The 17,484-nt window shown below is 39.5% G+C and overlaps 1 protein-coding gene across 2 annotated transcripts in view; it reads right to left on the bottom strand.

The window, feature by feature from the left end:
* The window catches only part of COL24A1 (collagen type XXIV alpha 1 chain), a 147,578-nt gene that overhangs the window by 27,474 nt on the left and 102,620 nt on the right, over positions 1-17,484 (bottom strand). For both annotated transcript variants that reach the window (XM_055725022.1, XM_055725023.1), the window contains exons 29-42: positions 14,993-15,046; positions 14,631-14,675; positions 14,467-14,511; positions 13,182-13,235; positions 11,159-11,212; positions 10,103-10,156; positions 9,826-9,879; positions 8,467-8,520; positions 7,771-7,878; positions 4,715-4,768; positions 4,137-4,244; positions 3,009-3,062; positions 2,174-2,227; positions 1,137-1,193 (exon numbers count right to left, since the gene is read on the bottom strand). In XM_055725022.1, the coding sequence (XP_055580997.1) occupies positions 1,137-1,193; positions 2,174-2,227; positions 3,009-3,062; positions 4,137-4,244; positions 4,715-4,768; positions 7,771-7,878; positions 8,467-8,520; positions 9,826-9,879; positions 10,103-10,156; positions 11,159-11,212; positions 13,182-13,235; positions 14,467-14,511; positions 14,631-14,675; positions 14,993-15,046 (849 nt within the window). The remainder of the gene's footprint in view (positions 1-1,136; positions 1,194-2,173; positions 2,228-3,008; positions 3,063-4,136; positions 4,245-4,714; positions 4,769-7,770; positions 7,879-8,466; positions 8,521-9,825; positions 9,880-10,102; positions 10,157-11,158; positions 11,213-13,181; positions 13,236-14,466; positions 14,512-14,630; positions 14,676-14,992; positions 15,047-17,484) is intronic.

Below are 17,484 nucleotides of genomic sequence, written 5' to 3'. Positions count from 1 at the left end.
ATTCAGATACCTCACTAGCTCTACTTTAGGGAAAGACCCTTACTGCAGTCCCACAAGAAATGAGATTTTTCCCCAGAATTTTAACTCTCATTGTAGCAAATGGACCAAATCTCAGTCAAAGGCAAAGTGATGGGATAGGGAAACATGCCCATTGAAATAAGAATGGCCAAGACTTTCTAAAAGACATCCATCTGACCATTAGATGAAATAACAAGGGACTGTCTTTTTCCCACCTGTCTAAAGTAAAGGCACATAATGAAAAATTGGCCAGGCACCACTCACTGCAGTGTATCTTTACAGTTCACAAGTGAATAAGTTAGCCACCCACAGATACTACTATGCAACTGCTTGTATACTCTTCAAGGTTTCAGCAGCCTCATGGCACGTTTCCTAGAGGCAGTTCACAAGGTAGAAAGGCCCTGCTCGCAATGTTTGAGCAGTCAGCATTACAGAGTCAGTTTAGCTACAACAAAATTGGCTGGAGTCTCTTCTCTCATGCATTACCATAATTAAGTTAAGAACCTATTCCAGACTCTGTCTTCAGTTACATCTGGGTCTTATAGTCCTGCTTTTTGAGGAGGTGAGGTATAAATATTAAGGTTAATCTGAAGAGAAGTAGGATGTACAAGTATTACTTCCGGCACAATCAAATGCTTTTAATAAGATTTTGGGATGGGTTGGTTGGTTGGGGTTTTTTTGACATGTTCATAATTGCTGCAGAGAGAGACCCCACATATGAATTCAGTAAAAGAATGGTTACAAAATACAGCACTCTCTAAATCAGTTAAATTAGCTTTGCAGTGATAATGAAATAAGTCAAAACATATTTCTGGTTAGTAAAGCAATTAGGTATAATTCAGGATAAACAGAAACCATAAAATTCTGTTACAAAATGTGCTGGTCTAAACTAATGGCATTAGTGTAGTTAAACACAGGGCACATATGCTTAAGCAGGAAAGAGCACATGACTGCATTTTTCAGAGAGGGATTACCAATTAAAGGACCATCATTCTACATTTTTGTACAAGGGAGTACCAACTCCTGAGACAGTGATATAAAGTTTCAGAAAGAACCTGCATTGCCTCTTGTCTTGAGAGGCACTAATAATATAATTTTTTTGAGAAAGAAAGACCTACTGGTTCACCTATGGGCCCAGGTGGTCCAAGGATTGTGTTGTCTTCGCCTGGGTAACCCTAAACCAAAGACAAATATTAAAAAATACTAACTTGGAAATTCAACCTCATCTACAATGCACACATGTTCAAATGATGATAAACCCCCAGAGAGAAGCTAAAAGTGAATATGATACGCTACTCCATTTTACATGTGAAACAACTGCCATCCAAACTAATAGACAAGAAGTTATCTATTCCAGATGATATTTACCAATATTTAATGCACAGAAGCTCACATTTTAAATACGATTAAGTGTCTCTAAAATGCATCAAAGTGCTTTTCAGAAGTGACCAAGCAAGCTAGACACCTAGCTCCCAACAATTTAGTTTTCAGTTACTGTTTCTGAAAATTATATCAGAACCTATTTATAACAACCACTAATTGCCTATTCTATTAGTATTCATTGCAAAACTGGCCCTAATATAAGAATGTTTTTCTCTGTCAGGTGCAACTCCAAACTAATCTTCATGAAGGGAACCCTTGGGGCCATGCAGACTTCAGTCAGCATACAAATCTGCAGGATTTGAGGCTTGAAAGAACAACAGTGAATTTGACACTAAAAGAGCAGCACTAAGGCAACATCCTGCCCCTAATATTTTATATTAAGCACAGACTTTTGTCCACCTTAGTTGCACTTTGAGCAAAATCTGTGGGTGTACTCACAGGCCTAAAGCGAAGTAAATACTTAGGTGGTTCCACACTGATTATTTCTGTCAGTGGTGCTCACTAAGGACAGTGGCTACCTGATACAGTAGAATGTGTTTCTTACAATGAGTAGTTTGTGTTTTAAAACCTGAAACATTTCAACTGTGTAATTTGGAACTCTGCCTCTGAATGACCCATTTCCCCAGTTTTGCATTTCTTCTCATATGCTTTCAAAATACTAATAGATATTGTGTGGCTTTTGCTGCATGCTGTGGAAAACAGTGGGCATAGTAACATTTCCTTCTTTTATAATTACTCAGACTGTAAGACAGTACAAAATCCATCTTCATACCTTTTCTCCTTTAGGTCCTGGGGGCCCTGGGGGCCCTGGAGGACCCTGATGACCCTAAAGAAGCAAACAAAACATGAATTAGTTCTAAAACTAACTAAAGAAATAAACTAAAGATATAATTAATTCAAAAATTTCTTTTAGCTGCTTATTACTCTTATTTTTTTGCTGCTTGCTAATAATGCTAAATGGTGATGTGGCACAAAATTAATGGGCCTGGGCAGAAAAGGTATTGTGTGCAGGAAAAGCTCTGTGCACGGCTTGATGCAGGTGAGGGGAGCCGAGCTGGTTCCTGCTTCAGGGTTAGGGCCACTGATGGAAGTTTCTGTTCAGAAAAAAGACATAGCAGTCTGGTCTCTAAGAGCAGGACTCAATCCATCTGTGATGATGATCCTAATTATTTTTCAGTGAAAGCCACAGCATCTTTGTGTCCTTCATTCAATAACCTCATTCAATCAGTTTCTGTTACTGAAAAGGAAACTGCCTGGCCAGACAGTAAGCAGAGGTGGTGATGTTTGCTGAACTCTCTTTAAAATGAATAGCTATAGTGGTTTTATAGGAACTTGATTCACAAGGGGTGAGATACATTGGACAAACAAGGTTTTTATACCTGTGATAAAAAATGACTGCTAGTGAACTCACCAAAAACAGTCATCATTGCTCAAGGTTAACATTTCTGAATAAGCAATTACGTGTCATATAAACATATGTGATTATCTGACACTCCTAACAACATTTGTGCATTCTAGATACAGATCCCCATGACATTTATAGTGATTTAGAGTACCACAGACTTACTTAGGGATGTGTGTGTACATGAATTCAGTAAAAAACTCACCCCATAACCTGGAATTCCTGATTCTCCTTCAGGTCCCATTCCTCCTAGGTGTCCCTGTCAAATGCAAGAATCAGTGATAGAAAAATGATCTCCCTTCTAAAATGTTATAACAATGCCTACTTTATTAAGTTATCATTTGAAAAAAAAATTCAAATACTGAGATTTGAGCACCACAGACAACTTCCTTGTTAGGTCCAACTTCATTTGGTACAGAATACTGGGCTTTTCCCTGTTCTGTGGAAAAATGGTTGACATTTTCAGTCCTAACCTTATAATCCTTGCGCATAATTAAGATCAAAAGGATCTGAGCTTTCAGAGGTGCAGAGAAACTCTGTTTATAAATGCCAAGTATGCCAAGAAAAGCTGAGGGTGATCCCTTCCTTAGGAAGTTGAGCCCTTCTCTTGAAATTATCGGCCGTTAGGTAACTACTTTACTTCTGTACTTCATGTGTTCAGGAGCACATGCTACATTCAGTGGCCACAGGATCGGGCCCTGGAGCAGTGAGATGGGACGTTGCCTCACTAGTGTGGAGGCTGCGTGTGCCTGTGCATCTGTCACACAGTGTGAGGCAAGCCTGGGGAGTGTATGATGAAAGGAGCTCCAAGTTAATGGCTATACACTTCATTCAGTTAACTTCGGATCAGGTTCCCATCTAGTAGGAGTAGCAGCCCCCATCTGAAAAGCTTTGTTTCAACAATGGCTAAGGCTTATTTTATGTAACAGTAAACCCCATGATTTCTGTTCTTGGAATGGGAAAGCTTTAAGGAACAGCCACAGCAGTGAGGTTATATGTGGACTATGGGGCATGAGTATTCCACGGCATGCCCTGCCATCCTGCTCCTCTGGTTGTCTAATCAGGAGCCTGACCAGAGCATGAGATGACTCCTTCCAGGTCCATGGCCCAGGTTTCTGTCTGGTGCCAGGTGCACAGGTCTCATCCTGATGCTGAAAGACCAAGGCACGCATTGGGATGCACGGGCTGGGAAGGACACTGCCTGCATCTCCAGCTACCTCAAAAGATATTTATATGTGCTATAGCTGTAACTTGCCTCTTCCCATGGAGAGATAGAATTCTGCTAAACCAGAAATACATGTGTCCTTAAATAATAAGCATGTTTTGTACGAACCAAGGGACCTCGAGTTCCTCTTGCACCTTTGGGACCAATTTCTCCAGGTTGGCCAGAGTCACCAGCAGGTCCAATTTCTCCAGGAGGGCCAAGCTGCCCCTTTTCCCCCTGTTGGTGTTATTGTATTAAAAATAATAAGAGATTGATACTAAGTTTCATAATGCAGTTTATGCTTAATGGAAGTAACAGCATTGTTTAATAATATTACATTTACATACGCCACTACTGTAGTTCTTATAATGTCTGAACCTAGAACTCAAGTAAAAACTCTCCTCTGCTAAAGCCTTTCTATTTTGTTTTGTTTTGGCTTAACCAAAGCTTAACATTTTTTGTTAACAGTAGAAACTGTTCTTAGTTGCAAAATCACATTTAAATTTAAACACAAACTTAAATTTTCTAAGGTTCTGAATATTACCGATTGCAGAATGATGACAATTCTAATTGCTATGGCTAGTATAAAAAAACGGCTTGAAGCATGACGTAAAAAAGGGATAGACTTGGTTCAATGGAATTATTTTGTAATGTAAATTCAAGTTTCAGATAAAAGGAAGGGATTTGGGGAAGGTGAAAAACACTACCTTCTTTCCTAAACGGCCCCTCTGACCTGGATTTCCTGGTGTTCCTTCAGGGCCCTGTACATTTGTTAGAGAGAGAAAAAGAGATGATTGAGAAAAGTTTGGAAACATGTTTAAACTGTGCTCCAAATTGGATAACTAAGCAGGCTTTTGTAACGCAGAGAGGTGGGAGGAAAAAATCTCATTAACTGCGGCTGTGAGCAAGTTAGTAGGACTGTTTCAAGTTACAGCAGAAACAAGTGAGCAAGCATCAGGGATCACTTATCAATCGTGAAAATGTACTGAAAATAGGAGGAAAAAACCCCAATAAATCTTGTTCACATAGAAAATATTATTTTAGGAATAACATTGCTTCAAGACAACCACTGGATTTAAAGAAATACAATACACAAAAAAACCTAAGAAAACCTTGGGGCTGTCAAGTGTGAAGAGCGGGGCCCTGACACAACTTGCTGTAGAGCACAGACCTAATTCCTTAAGTGCTGGCGCCTCTCGCTGCCCACCTCTTGGTGACTGTGTAATTGGGTGTGCTGCCTGCAGATGAAGGGTGCTATGGAGCTATGGCCCTGCTGCCCTCTAGGTCACTTCAAAACCTGACTGTCCCAAAGGGCTGGATGTGTCCACTGCTCATCATTTTCAATATGCTGAAAAGCTCTGTGAGATAGAGGAGGTAATTTAGCTTCAGCTTTGGATACAGGGGAATATACTTGGGGTTTTTTTGAGTCATTGTTGTGATAAGCCAGGGTAAATACAGACTGATTTGTGAAGCTTATTTGTTGTTTTGTAAGGTTTTGTTTGAGGAAAATGTAGCAGTAGTCTCACCCCCAATAATACCCTCAGACAATTGATTATAAGAAACTGATTTCCATGTTTAGATCAGGATGTTATGATCTGTCCACAACCCTAGAAGAAGGTCAAACCAAAACCGTGACGTGAACTCTCCCAGACATCAGGGAGGATGAGTGGGGAGGAAGGCAGCTCTGCAGACGCCTTTGGAATGTGTGGAACAGAAAAGTAAAAAATTCGCTGCTAACCACATCCTCCCAAACACTGAATTGCCAGACCTGCCTGTCTCGCTGAGGCACGGCAGCACTGCTGACATTGTTTACTGTATACAACTATAATTACATATAATGTAGATATGTCAGGGCTGAGCTGTTTTATGAGAGTTTCAATATATGAAACTTCTCTGCTTCTCCAGAACTGCCAATCCAAAACAGAAAAAAAAAAAAAAGTCAGTGTGGTACTGTACCAGAAACAAAAATTGTTCTGTAGCACACTAAGTGTGCTGACAATTAAAAGAGCATTTTTTCCCCTTACTGAGAGAGTAGTTCACTGTGAAGAACCTAAGACTAAAGACAGCAGATTGTAATGCAGATGCTTATAGGACAGAGGGGACAGTGCTCACAGCCGTTGGCAGCTGGCCCTCTAATGTTTACTCAGACCCCTTCATCACATAAGAGCTACAGACAAGGCAACCAGAGGACTTCGAAATGAGAAAATGATGATTTTTGGTAAGGGAATCTGATGTCTGACTTGAGGCTACATACTTGCTTTGGAAACTGTGCTCTTGAACCTTTGCTCGCATTAAGAAGTTGCACATAAAACTTCAGCAAAACAGATTTTATAGCTGGATTTTAGCTGCTAGGAGTGATGACAGAACAAATACGTGAATTGATCTAACAACGTTGACTATGGATCCCAATGCTTGTTCACTATTTGACCTGTGTATGCTTGATGCCATTTCTCTCCATCTGCAATTTTTGTTTCAGTTACCTATGGCAAATGCTGCTCCCATTTGTAGAGGTACCAAAATGTTAGTTAAAGAATAAATATCTTTTAAGAGCAAAATGGAATAATTAAGTTTGTTCTTTCTTCTCTCTCCTTACTTTTTATAGTATATGTCTCATTATAGGGTGATTGACAGGGTAACAACAGGAAGGCCCACCAAAAGACAAGACATCACACCACAGCACAGAATTATCATCCAAAGTAGTGCTGCCCGGCATGGTAGATTCATTTCTGGAATCAGTTCCAGCACGGCATGGACAGCATCCATAACATTGTCTTTACAACACCTTGACAGCAGTGTAGAAAGACCACTGTTAGGAAAGGCAGGCCATGCAACTGATCAGGAATCAACAGCAGGAATAACCTGGATTGTCTGATATCTACCATGTGATAGTAGTTTCAAGTCGCTTTTGACCTGCCTTGTATTCCTCACCAGAGAAGGCACTATAATCCGCACCCACACTTCAAGAAATCCTGTGCTGTTGACATCTGTGCTGCAATAATTTTTTAACTAAAGAAACTTCTATGTTCAGGATATCACTTTTTCTAGAAATGTTATTTTTTGACCTTCCTTTTGTTGTTAAGGTTTATTAAAAGGAATGACAACTAAGCATATATGTGGTAAGAACATTAGCATAAAAGCTTAAACTGGAGCCAAATCTTGTGTGCTCTAAGGTTTAATGCTTCATCATTTACAAGCTGCTCAAAATGGCATTTTTTTGCCCCAAGGAACTCTTCATTTAAAGTAAAAACTAGATAGCCCTGGGACAGTAAACAAAGCCATGAGTAGGGAAAGTGATACCAAACAATGAAGATCTTACAGCACAATTTATGGTAGTATATGCATCTTGCCAATTTCTTTAGATGTTTTTAAAATCTGAAGAATGATCTAATACCTTGAGATTACTCATAGTCTCCAAATGAAGGTAAGGATAGAGACTAATGACAGAAGGTTGTCTGGAGAGGACAGATCTGAACTGAGAGGCTCCAAGTTGTGTGGTGTAAGTGTCTAGATGACACGTGGTGAGGAATTACTATCTGCTAAGAGGTTCCAGATTTACGATAGGAAAACCATTTGTCTCCTCTCTCTACCAACCCCTAAAAGCTGAACCACATAGAAAAGAGAGGCAAGCTAATTTAAAGATGGTCATCTCTAATTGCAATAGAAAATCAAAAAATAAAAAATATAAAGAAGCAAGCAAAATAAAAGAAGATTTATTACAAAAAACAAATGAACAAAAGGTCCACTTAAACCTAAAAACACTTACAGGAATGCCCATTATGCCAGGTTCACCAGGGGGTCCAGAAATTCCCGGTAACCCTATCTCTCCTTTTTCACCACCTTCTCCAAGAAGTCCCTGGTCTCCAGGGTCTCCCTAAAATAAAGTGGGGGGGGGGGGGGGAAACCCAAAAAGCTTAGTCAAGCTGCTGCTGCAGAATTAATTATTCCTGAGAAAAGTAAATTCTGAATCTTCAAGCTTGACAAAAAGTAGACTAAACCTGATGGGAATCTTACCGGTCTAATTCAGATCAGGCTCCAAGTAGGGTAAAGCCCCTTCTATCTCATCCATACACTCCTATGGACAGATTTTGCCTCATTCATCACCAGCTACCTGAAGATGTTCTCTGTGATAGCCCTTGTCCTGGCACCTGCTGCAGTCCCTGGCAAGTGTTAATCCCAATGCAGGGAGTGGAGCAGCCTTGGGCTCACTCTCTCCAGCATGTCACCATGGAAATAAGCTGTACTTAGTTCTCCAGCTTGCATTTCTCTGTCAAGCCATTCATACCTTGCAGGCTAGATATGTTCCTAAAAGGCACAGGGAAACTATAGCATACATGGTCTCCTGTGTTAAAATTAAGTGCACTCAACTGGGTTCTTTTGACCTGGTGAAACAGAAGAAAAAGAGATTTGGGGCCTTAAGCTAATATGACTGCTATACATCTGCTACAAAACCTGAACATACCTTTGGGCCATCTTTTCCTTGAACACCGTCTTCTCCTGGAGGTCCTGGTTCACCCTTATAGAAAGGAACAGTTGGAAACAGTTATTGCCTAAACTTCTTGACATACAAGTATTGCCTTGGAAGAACTCAAGACTAGTTTTACACACGCTTATCTTTTGGACAACATTTATGTTGCTGTTATAGTTTATCTATCTTCATTTTCACCGATTTACAGTGACAGGGTCAGAGCCCTGTGAATCTCAAACACAGGAAAACATAAAAGATGATCATTATTAGAAAAATGAGGCAATGCTATGTCCACATAACACTAGAGATTTGGATAGTGGCACTGAGATTGTTTGGTTTTGGAATATACAACATGTAATTACAGTAACCACAAAAATATACCTATTCTGTCTGGAAATTTCCATGTTTATGTGGATAACTACTACATTGCTATGTTCAGTGACTCAGTTTAGGGCCACAAAAAACTCATCATTTACCAAGAGCAGGGGCACCATGGCATTTTAGAATCTTTGCCTTTCTCAGGTAGACACCAGCAACTTGCAACTTTTCATGAAGAAAGTAAAAGAGCAAGTATGAGCTGCCCTATACTAATAACACAGTATTTCAGATATAGTGCTATGGTTAAACCAAGAGCACCCACTGTGGACCAGTACCAGGAATTACTCTTCAAGGACAGGCAGAATTGTGAAATGCACCTCACTGGAGATTTTGGGCAGGAGGAAAAGATGACAGCAAGGAATTAATGGAACAAGAGAATTCTATGGTAAGACTTAAGTCTGAGAGGATATAGTTTGTGCTCTTTTAAAAGTGTCCTGGATAAAATCTGTTTCTAGCACTTTAAAAGGTTTTTTCAGCTTTCAGACACAGGCAATTATTTGGGTCAGATGAAGGGAGTAAGATGCACAGGAAGAATAAGCTGTGGCACAAACACTTAGTAAAATCAAGTGCCCAAATGAACCATCCACCACACCAGAAACAAATCAGCTGCTTTAGATGGTGGTACAGAGAGATACCATGCTCTGCTGAGCCTATAATGCTCCCCTTACCTCACCTGGACTGTGTACCCATACACAGCATTACTGTGTGCTGTCATCTTAACAGCTGGGGGACACTGTGGATTTACCTTCATGGTCAAACCACTCATTCACATGTCTGTCACATGAGACGCTTACAAATATGTCAACGTTATAATCAATACTCTTTTTAACTTGATACAATATTAAATTGTTTTTTTAAGGTATCAGAAAATAGCTTCTTATTGAATTCTGATATATTACGATTTCTAAGCCTGCATTTCTGACACATTTGTAACATACTTTCCTTTTTGGAAGAAGTTTTGGATCCATAGCTTACCCTTAAACCTTGGTCACCTGGTTCTCCAGCCTTCCCAGCAGGTCCAATGTCTCCCTGGAATATCACAAGAAAAAGAAATACCTGGATTTTAAGGGACAATATTCCTAACAATGACGGGCTTTACAGATAACGTGGTCACCATGACAATAACAGTATTTCTTAATGTCTCATTTCCTGTATCACTACCTACTTGACTAATGAATCAGATCACTCTGATTTGCCTCTATGGAAATTTGAAAATTTAAACAGCACAAGAGAGAATAATTTTAACATTTACCTTTGTGCCTGGCTCTCCCTGCAGACCAGGTTCTCCTTCAGGGCCAGGAGGTCCCTGCACGGTACAAGACCTACTGTTAGACACAGTCACCAGTAATAATTTTACAACCACCAAATAATACAGCATCAAAAAAAAAATGATGCAGAAAACCGGCATGAGACACAGGGAAAGACACACGTCTGAAAAATCAAATTAATACAACACAGTTCTTTGTTCTTACTAGAGCCCAACAGAAGAAAAGAAAGGAGGGTACAGGAGAAGTTCAGAAATTGCACTGTGGGTCAGGAATGTATTGAAGACTCAGCAGTACCACTAAGCCTGTACCTTTCATCATAAATTACTAGCAGGCTGAGCAACCATCTATCTTTTGTAAATCTGACTGACAACTTCATCACTGTTTAGGCTTGGAGCCAAGTAGATAGAGCCTTTGGAGAACAAAGCCCTTTTTGGCGTCTTCAGCCCTTAGAGAGTTAATGGTATCAGATCGCTTCTTGTAAAGTTTACATTTAAACCCTTTTTTAATAGTCAGTCAGAAGACTGGATTTTGGGTGACTGAGGAAGCATGTTCCTTTGAATAAGCCAAATCCCTTCTGTTCTAAGAGAGCTCATCCCTCATCTACTTCACTACAGATGTGGCTAATACATTCTATCATATTTCTTTCAAAGAAATATTAAAAACAAAGCAAAAAATAGAAGCAAGTTAGCAAGAAGACTGCCTGCAGCTGCTTTTCTTCAACTACCATTTGCAAGGATGTATGATTAATGCCGTCCTACTATCTAACTGCAAGAACACTGCTTCTAAACAAACAAACAAAAAAATTCAGTTGCTCAACATTCACCTTCTAGATGCAGATGCCCAAAGACAGCACTCACAACAGAAAAAGCTACTCATTTTAGACTTTTTTTCTTGTAACAGCTTTAAGTAAGAGTTTCTCAGCAGCTCATGGTATTTAAGTCAGCTGCAGGTAATAAAAAATTGTACTTTCCAAACACATTTCCAGGCTTACTCAGTTGCTTGAGTGTTTGTAATTACTACATAAATGATTAACAGCTCACCTCAAAACCCATTTCTCCAACAGGGCCAGCATCCCCTGGTTGTCCTCTTGAACCCTGGCATTAAAAAAAAATGTTGGATGCATCATTCAATTAACATTAAATTACATTCTATAGTCTTGACTTTGTCTCTTCAGAACTCTTCAACTGGCATAAAGAAGTATATTTCATTGTCTTTCCTCCTGAATCCAATGCTGTTTATAAGTACCATGATGGCGTAAGACCCCATTGCCAGTCTTGACGCACTGAAATAACAGATTTCAAATAACAGCACAGATGTCTTTTATCTTAGACCAAAAGTAAATTATTATCTGAGCTAAGCTCTCCTCTTGATTAACTGAGACTTTGTTTAATTAAGGTTTGTTAGACTGTCTGGTTTTCTTTGTGGAAAAGCCTACAGTCTGGTATGGAATTAACTGAAAACAACTACTGTGTGCTTCACCGTGGATTTAGCAATGTTAATACAGGACAGTCACTGAGGTGTAATGGACTAAAGGCTGGAGCCTTTTTGGTAATATTACTAAGTATACTACAAGCATTTTCTTATAAGCCCTACCATATACATAAATGTATTGCAGTAACACAATGGGATTGTTTCTAAAGCAGCATGCTCAAATTCTCTGTGCGTGTTAGATTGTCCATCCCACTCACGGAGCGGGGTTTGTGAGCTGAGGGGTAGAGGTTGCCTGTAACAGTTTACAGCTGATTCCGTAGCCACTATGAATGTATGTCAAGACAAATCAACCCTCTGGATGTATGCAATCTTTGAACTTTCAGAAAGTTCATATCCATTTACCCCTTTGGGACTCATCTGTGTTTAAGTACATTCTAATTTCAAAATATTTTGTTGATTTATTATTTTCACGTAAAAGAAAGATACTGCTACCTATATTTAGGATAGAAGCCTTTAAGCAAATGTTTACTCTTTTTTTGGTTTACTTCCTCTCACAAACTGCATATGGTTTTGCTCCTCCTGATAACTTGGCAGTGATAATGCAAGTATATTCTTCCCTTCTCTTGTAACAACAATATAAACTGCCTATTACTGAGAAGATTTCAGCAGATGCATATATTTTACCCTAGCTTCATTTAAGTGTGAACAACTGAAACTGCAGTTAATTTCCATTTGAGAAGTCACTTGGTCCTAAACTAAGTTCATTGGTTTTCATTTGCAGCAACTCCACGGCATTCCGCTAGGCACAGCATATAAGGCACAGCATATAAATTTGATTCATGAGGCAAGTATTTCTTCATAATATTAACATGAAGCTAAGTCTGCTGGATTGGTAATGTATCTTTCCCCTGAGACTTTAGATTTTTGCACTATAAAATGGCAGCCTTGTCCCAAGGGCCCCTGGGACAGCACACACTCTTTCACTGTATTTATATAACCTGATTTACCTCCAGAGATGGTGATGCAATACTATTCTTGTCATGGCTACATCTTGCAGCACTTTCCATATATTTGCTGCAGATTCTCCGTAATCTTTTGTTACAATATTAGCTACACAAAAGTGAGCGTGGCTTTGAAATAATAACAATCAAAAGAATCCATCCAGCAGAGGAATGTCTGAGGTTTACTATAACAGCCTCTTTTTTGTTCAAATTTTAACCTGCCAAATAGATGTGGTCCCTGAGTTCCTGAATAACTACCCTAAAATCTGCCTGAAAAAAATACCACTAATATCTGTATTAGCACATACATTTACATAATCCATAATGTAGATGTCTACCTCAATGCAGCACAATGCCACAAAAAATTGTGGTCCAGATTCTGTCATGGTCTCTTATGTTGCGCAACCCTTACTACAGTGCTTCCCAACATGATTTAACAGGTCTCCTTATGAACAAGTTATGCTGAGCAAGGAAGTAGACTCTAGCCCTGAAGCTTTAGAACCTTTACCCCACAATTCCTACCTAACCACAGCTGGCAACACTGAATCTTGGTAAAACAGAGCTTGAGTTACCAGGGAATTCAGTATAATACGTGGAAAAAAAAATTAAGCTGGCATAAGGATTGACTTACTGGCTCTCCCATTGGTCCCCTGTCTCCTGTGGTTCCAGGAGGTCCAAGCAAACCCTGGAAGATTAAAATAAAAAATCATTGGAAACAAGCTGTTTCATATTCTGTGAAAAGCCACTTCCTCTCTTATTTCTGCTCACTCAATAACTTACTCAGAAACACCCATGAAATATGTGCAGCCTTTTCTTCTGGTTGACAGACATTGCAACATCACCAGCTCCTGTGGCAGGTGAGGGTGTCCTGAATAAATCCTTCCTTGGTTTCTATTATATAGGGATGGGTCTTAGCTGACCCACCATTTACTAGGTCCTCTTCATCCTCCTCAGACCCGTGTGCTGCCTGTGCACACAAACTGGACCTGAACGCAATGTTACAGATGTCCTGACCTACAAACTGTATCTGAGAGGATCAGTAAGGTTCACAGCCCACTCCTCCTTCTGCTCAACCTGGCTCACAGCATATCTGTCTCATACTCTTTTCTAGAAACTGTAGCTGTAGGAGTAATAGAGCAGTATCTTGTACTTTGCAATAAATTTACTAATCCCCATCATTTCAACCTAATGAGGTTTTGCTTCATTCATTTCTGTATATATGAATACATCAAAGTCCCAGCAAATGAAGAGGAAATGAAAACCCATTGTGTCAAAGGTGAGAGGCAACAAGCTCCTAAATCTGAGCAGAAGAGGCAAGACAAGTACAGTGACAACCAACATTCTGAGCCTCAATTTCAGCACAAAATCACCATCATTACTGCTTTTTTTCTGCTCTTCTGCTTCCTTCCATAATGAAAATCCAACACAATTTGGACTGACTTGAAACCTTTGTAAAAAAAAGCCTCCAAAAGAACATGTTATATTTCTGTTGAATTCTACCCTAAACCGAGGAATTTCCTCCTATCCATGTGATACACACTTTACAGGTTCTTCTATGTTTATCTCAACATTGATAATACACATCTACTCTAAAATCTATCAAAGAATTATTTTTCTATGCCACAATGACTTTCTCCCTTAAAACTACAATAAAACAACAAAAAACCGCAAAGCAACTTCTAGGATCCCATTACTAACTACAATGGCCATCTCTTCTGCTGCAGTTTGCTCTCATATTGTATTCTGTGGATCATCACCCTGGAAAACACTGATCTTGTAGCAGACTAGACCACATTCATGCTTACTTTCACTTCTGCCCCTAATTCTTTGTATGAATAAATGCAAACTGCACTGTCAAAGCATGATATTTTGTGGATATTTTTTTTATTAGAAATACTACAGAATTTCATACTCACAAGTGCACCCTGATCTCCTCTTTCTCCTGGATTTCCAGCTTTACCCTGGTCAAAGAGAAATATTGAAAGACAATGATGGCTTCAGATCATTTCCAAACACCATTCAGAAATTAGTAGTAACCATGTTGAGGCTTACTACAAGGATTGGCTCCTCCAATACTTACAATGAGCCCAGGAACTCCTTTCTTTCCTGGATCACCTCTTTCTCCCTGATAAATAACCAACAATGTGTGAATTCTATGTGCATTGGCTAGATAAACTGCATACAGTTGCTGTCAGTTAAATGCTGGGTAACTGCAGAAAGTGCAGATTCAGGCTTAGATGGGCTTACACCATAATAAGGAACTATCTGAAGAAGGCAGAAATTTACACATCTCCTCCCGGATTAAACAGAATTTTATGGCTTCTGACATTCTGACATGCTGGGTTTTTTGTTGTGTTGTCATTGCCCCCACCCCCCACCCCCCACCCCCCGTTATTTTCTAGCTCAACGTTTTGTGTAGTACTGAGCAATGCAAGCACTCACCTTAATGCCTTGTGGTCCCAGTTCTCCTGGAGGACCATCCAGACCTCTTGGCCCCTGAATATCGAACAAGTGATTTGGAATATTAATTATGCATTATGTTTGGTTATCTTCAGAGAGATACAACATAAGCTTTGGGACAGCGGAAACATGCTTTGTTAGCACAAAACCCAGTTTTGATTATATGTTAAGCGTGAAATAAAGCTTCAAAGAATGAAACAGGTTTCTGGTTTGCTGAAATATGAATTTAAGAAGAAAGATTGTTTTTGAAAAATATGTAAACAAAGTGTTCAGGGTCTCTGTTGAAGCCAGCTTGCAGGCTGATATTTTCTGCTTTCTTTTCCATTCACTTTGTATTCATGCAACAGACAACTATTTAGAAGAATTTAGGTGAGCATTGGTTATACGGAGTGCTTGCTTTTGAGTATAAGTTCCATATGCAAAAATCCAGCTTGCTAGTAAGACTCTAAAACAGGCAGATAAAGTTCTTCCATTAGTAAACCAATTTGAAGCAAGATTAAAAGCAATGTATAATCTTGCATAGCAAACCACTCTATTGTTAAGACTAAAACGTCTCTTGAAATGGACTTTTTACAACCAACAGATGAACAAAGATAACCTGTTATATTGCCGTATTACAATATAGCAAAGATTTATTGCCAAAACATTCAGAAATGATTACTTAAGATTGGAAATCTAAATCCATTAGTTTACAAGCAAAAGAAAAATCCTTCAAATTGATCACAAGCAAAATGGAAAATATTTTATCCATGCTGACTTAGGAGGTTATTTCCATAATTCTAAACTCCATGACTGTTTGGGTATGGAAAACAAGATTAAAACCAGTTAATAACAACCTAAAACCAATAACCACTTTAAACCAAGAGCTAGATAAGTATCAGAGTCAGGCTATTTACAGCAATGTACAGTGGGAGGAGGATGAGACACAACAGTTTTCCTGGTGGCATCTGGCATGATGCCTGGGCTGGCATCAGAGGGAACTAGTACACTGCTATGGCAGTGCCTCGAGGAAAACAGTCTGCATTTTCAGAGTGCATTTCTGAGTTGTAGAGAACCTTACATCTTGGGTCATGGTCTATAGTGCAGGGCATGAACTCATGACTGATTTCCAGAGAGTTTTAATACTGTTCTAACAGGCAAGAATAGGGGCTTGTAAAATGACTTTGTTGGAAGCACATCTGATTTTATTTAGATTACTTTCTCCTCAAAAATGTCTGTGACTTCCATGTCCCACCTGTATTTTTTTGAGACAAAACAGCAGAATTCTGTTCATTCTGACTTGGATTTACTGATGCACATCAAAACCTCTGTCAGAACAGATGGTGAGCACCCACCTGCTTCTCTCTGGAGCTACAGAGAAAATGTCTGACTGATAACTCAAGAACAATGTGTATCCAGAATAATTTAGGCTTTCCTCCTGAAACAGAAATCTCTCAAGAAAAGGCTGTTCCTGTGAGGTGATACAGAATTATGACCTCTGGCAGAGCCAGAAATATCCCACAAGAAGCTTATCTGTCAGCATTTCAGCATTGATGGTTCTGGCCAACATGAGAGAACACAGAAACCATAGGAAAAGGAAAATGAACAGGCAGGGAAAGCTGTCTGAATACTTTTGATATCTCGGTAGCTTGGGACACAGCTTTTCTAAGGCTATCTTTGAGTTAGCCTGGCCACCTTGTTTTGGTCTAAGCCAGAAATGAGTATTTACAGGCATTTTTTTAAGCTAGAGGAAAAAAAAGGCTACAGCAAACAACACTCTGGGTCGCTGCACAGCTCTCAGTGAGAGAGATCCCAAACCAAAAGATACTGAAGTCTGTGGGAAAAACTGCTGGTGACTTCAATGCACTCAGAGATGAGAACCAAAACACCAGTGGTGTTTTGAAGGGTGATGGAGGCCTTTATAAGAACAAGAAAGCTGGGCCTCATGTTAAGATTATGTAACTGTGTAAGTGCAATTATTAAATTATTATATAGTATAATTTAAAAGAAAGCTAAACATCTTGACCAAATTAATGCCGAGTTACTGCTCTGCACTTTTTCTGTAACTGCTATCTGTAACGCACACAAAATGGATCATGATGAAAATTCAAGGCAGACTAAGCAGGCTTAAAATCCCATGATCTGATATTCCTTTCAGGTGAAATGTCTTAAAGAATGGGAGTAGAAAGGACAGGAGGAAACTCTTGAGATGGAGTGAGGACAGGTCATTATGCTGGGGGGTAGAAGGGGAGAGAAGCTGATGGAAGAGCTGCAGAGGAATCACCTAGGGCAAGGCAGGAAGGGCGAAACTGAAAGTGCTAAGCAGAGCAATTGCAGGATAGTTTTAGTGTTTCTCAGGCTTTTTAGATACATGACCTGTCACTTGTCTTTGTGCACCCTCCACAGGGCTGATCAGGGGACAGAATCTCAAGATGAAATATTCAAGGAAGAAAAAGGACAAGTTTTGATTTTACAGATCTATGTAATAAATAAAA

Source organism: Falco cherrug, chromosome 12, assembly GCF_023634085.1.
Source record: "Falco cherrug isolate bFalChe1 chromosome 12, bFalChe1.pri, whole genome shotgun sequence".
Taxonomy (NCBI): Eukaryota; Metazoa; Chordata; class Aves; order Falconiformes; family Falconidae; genus Falco; species Falco cherrug.
The sequence above is the reverse complement of the archived record's forward strand: the minus strand, read 5'-3'. Positions and strand labels throughout refer to the sequence as shown.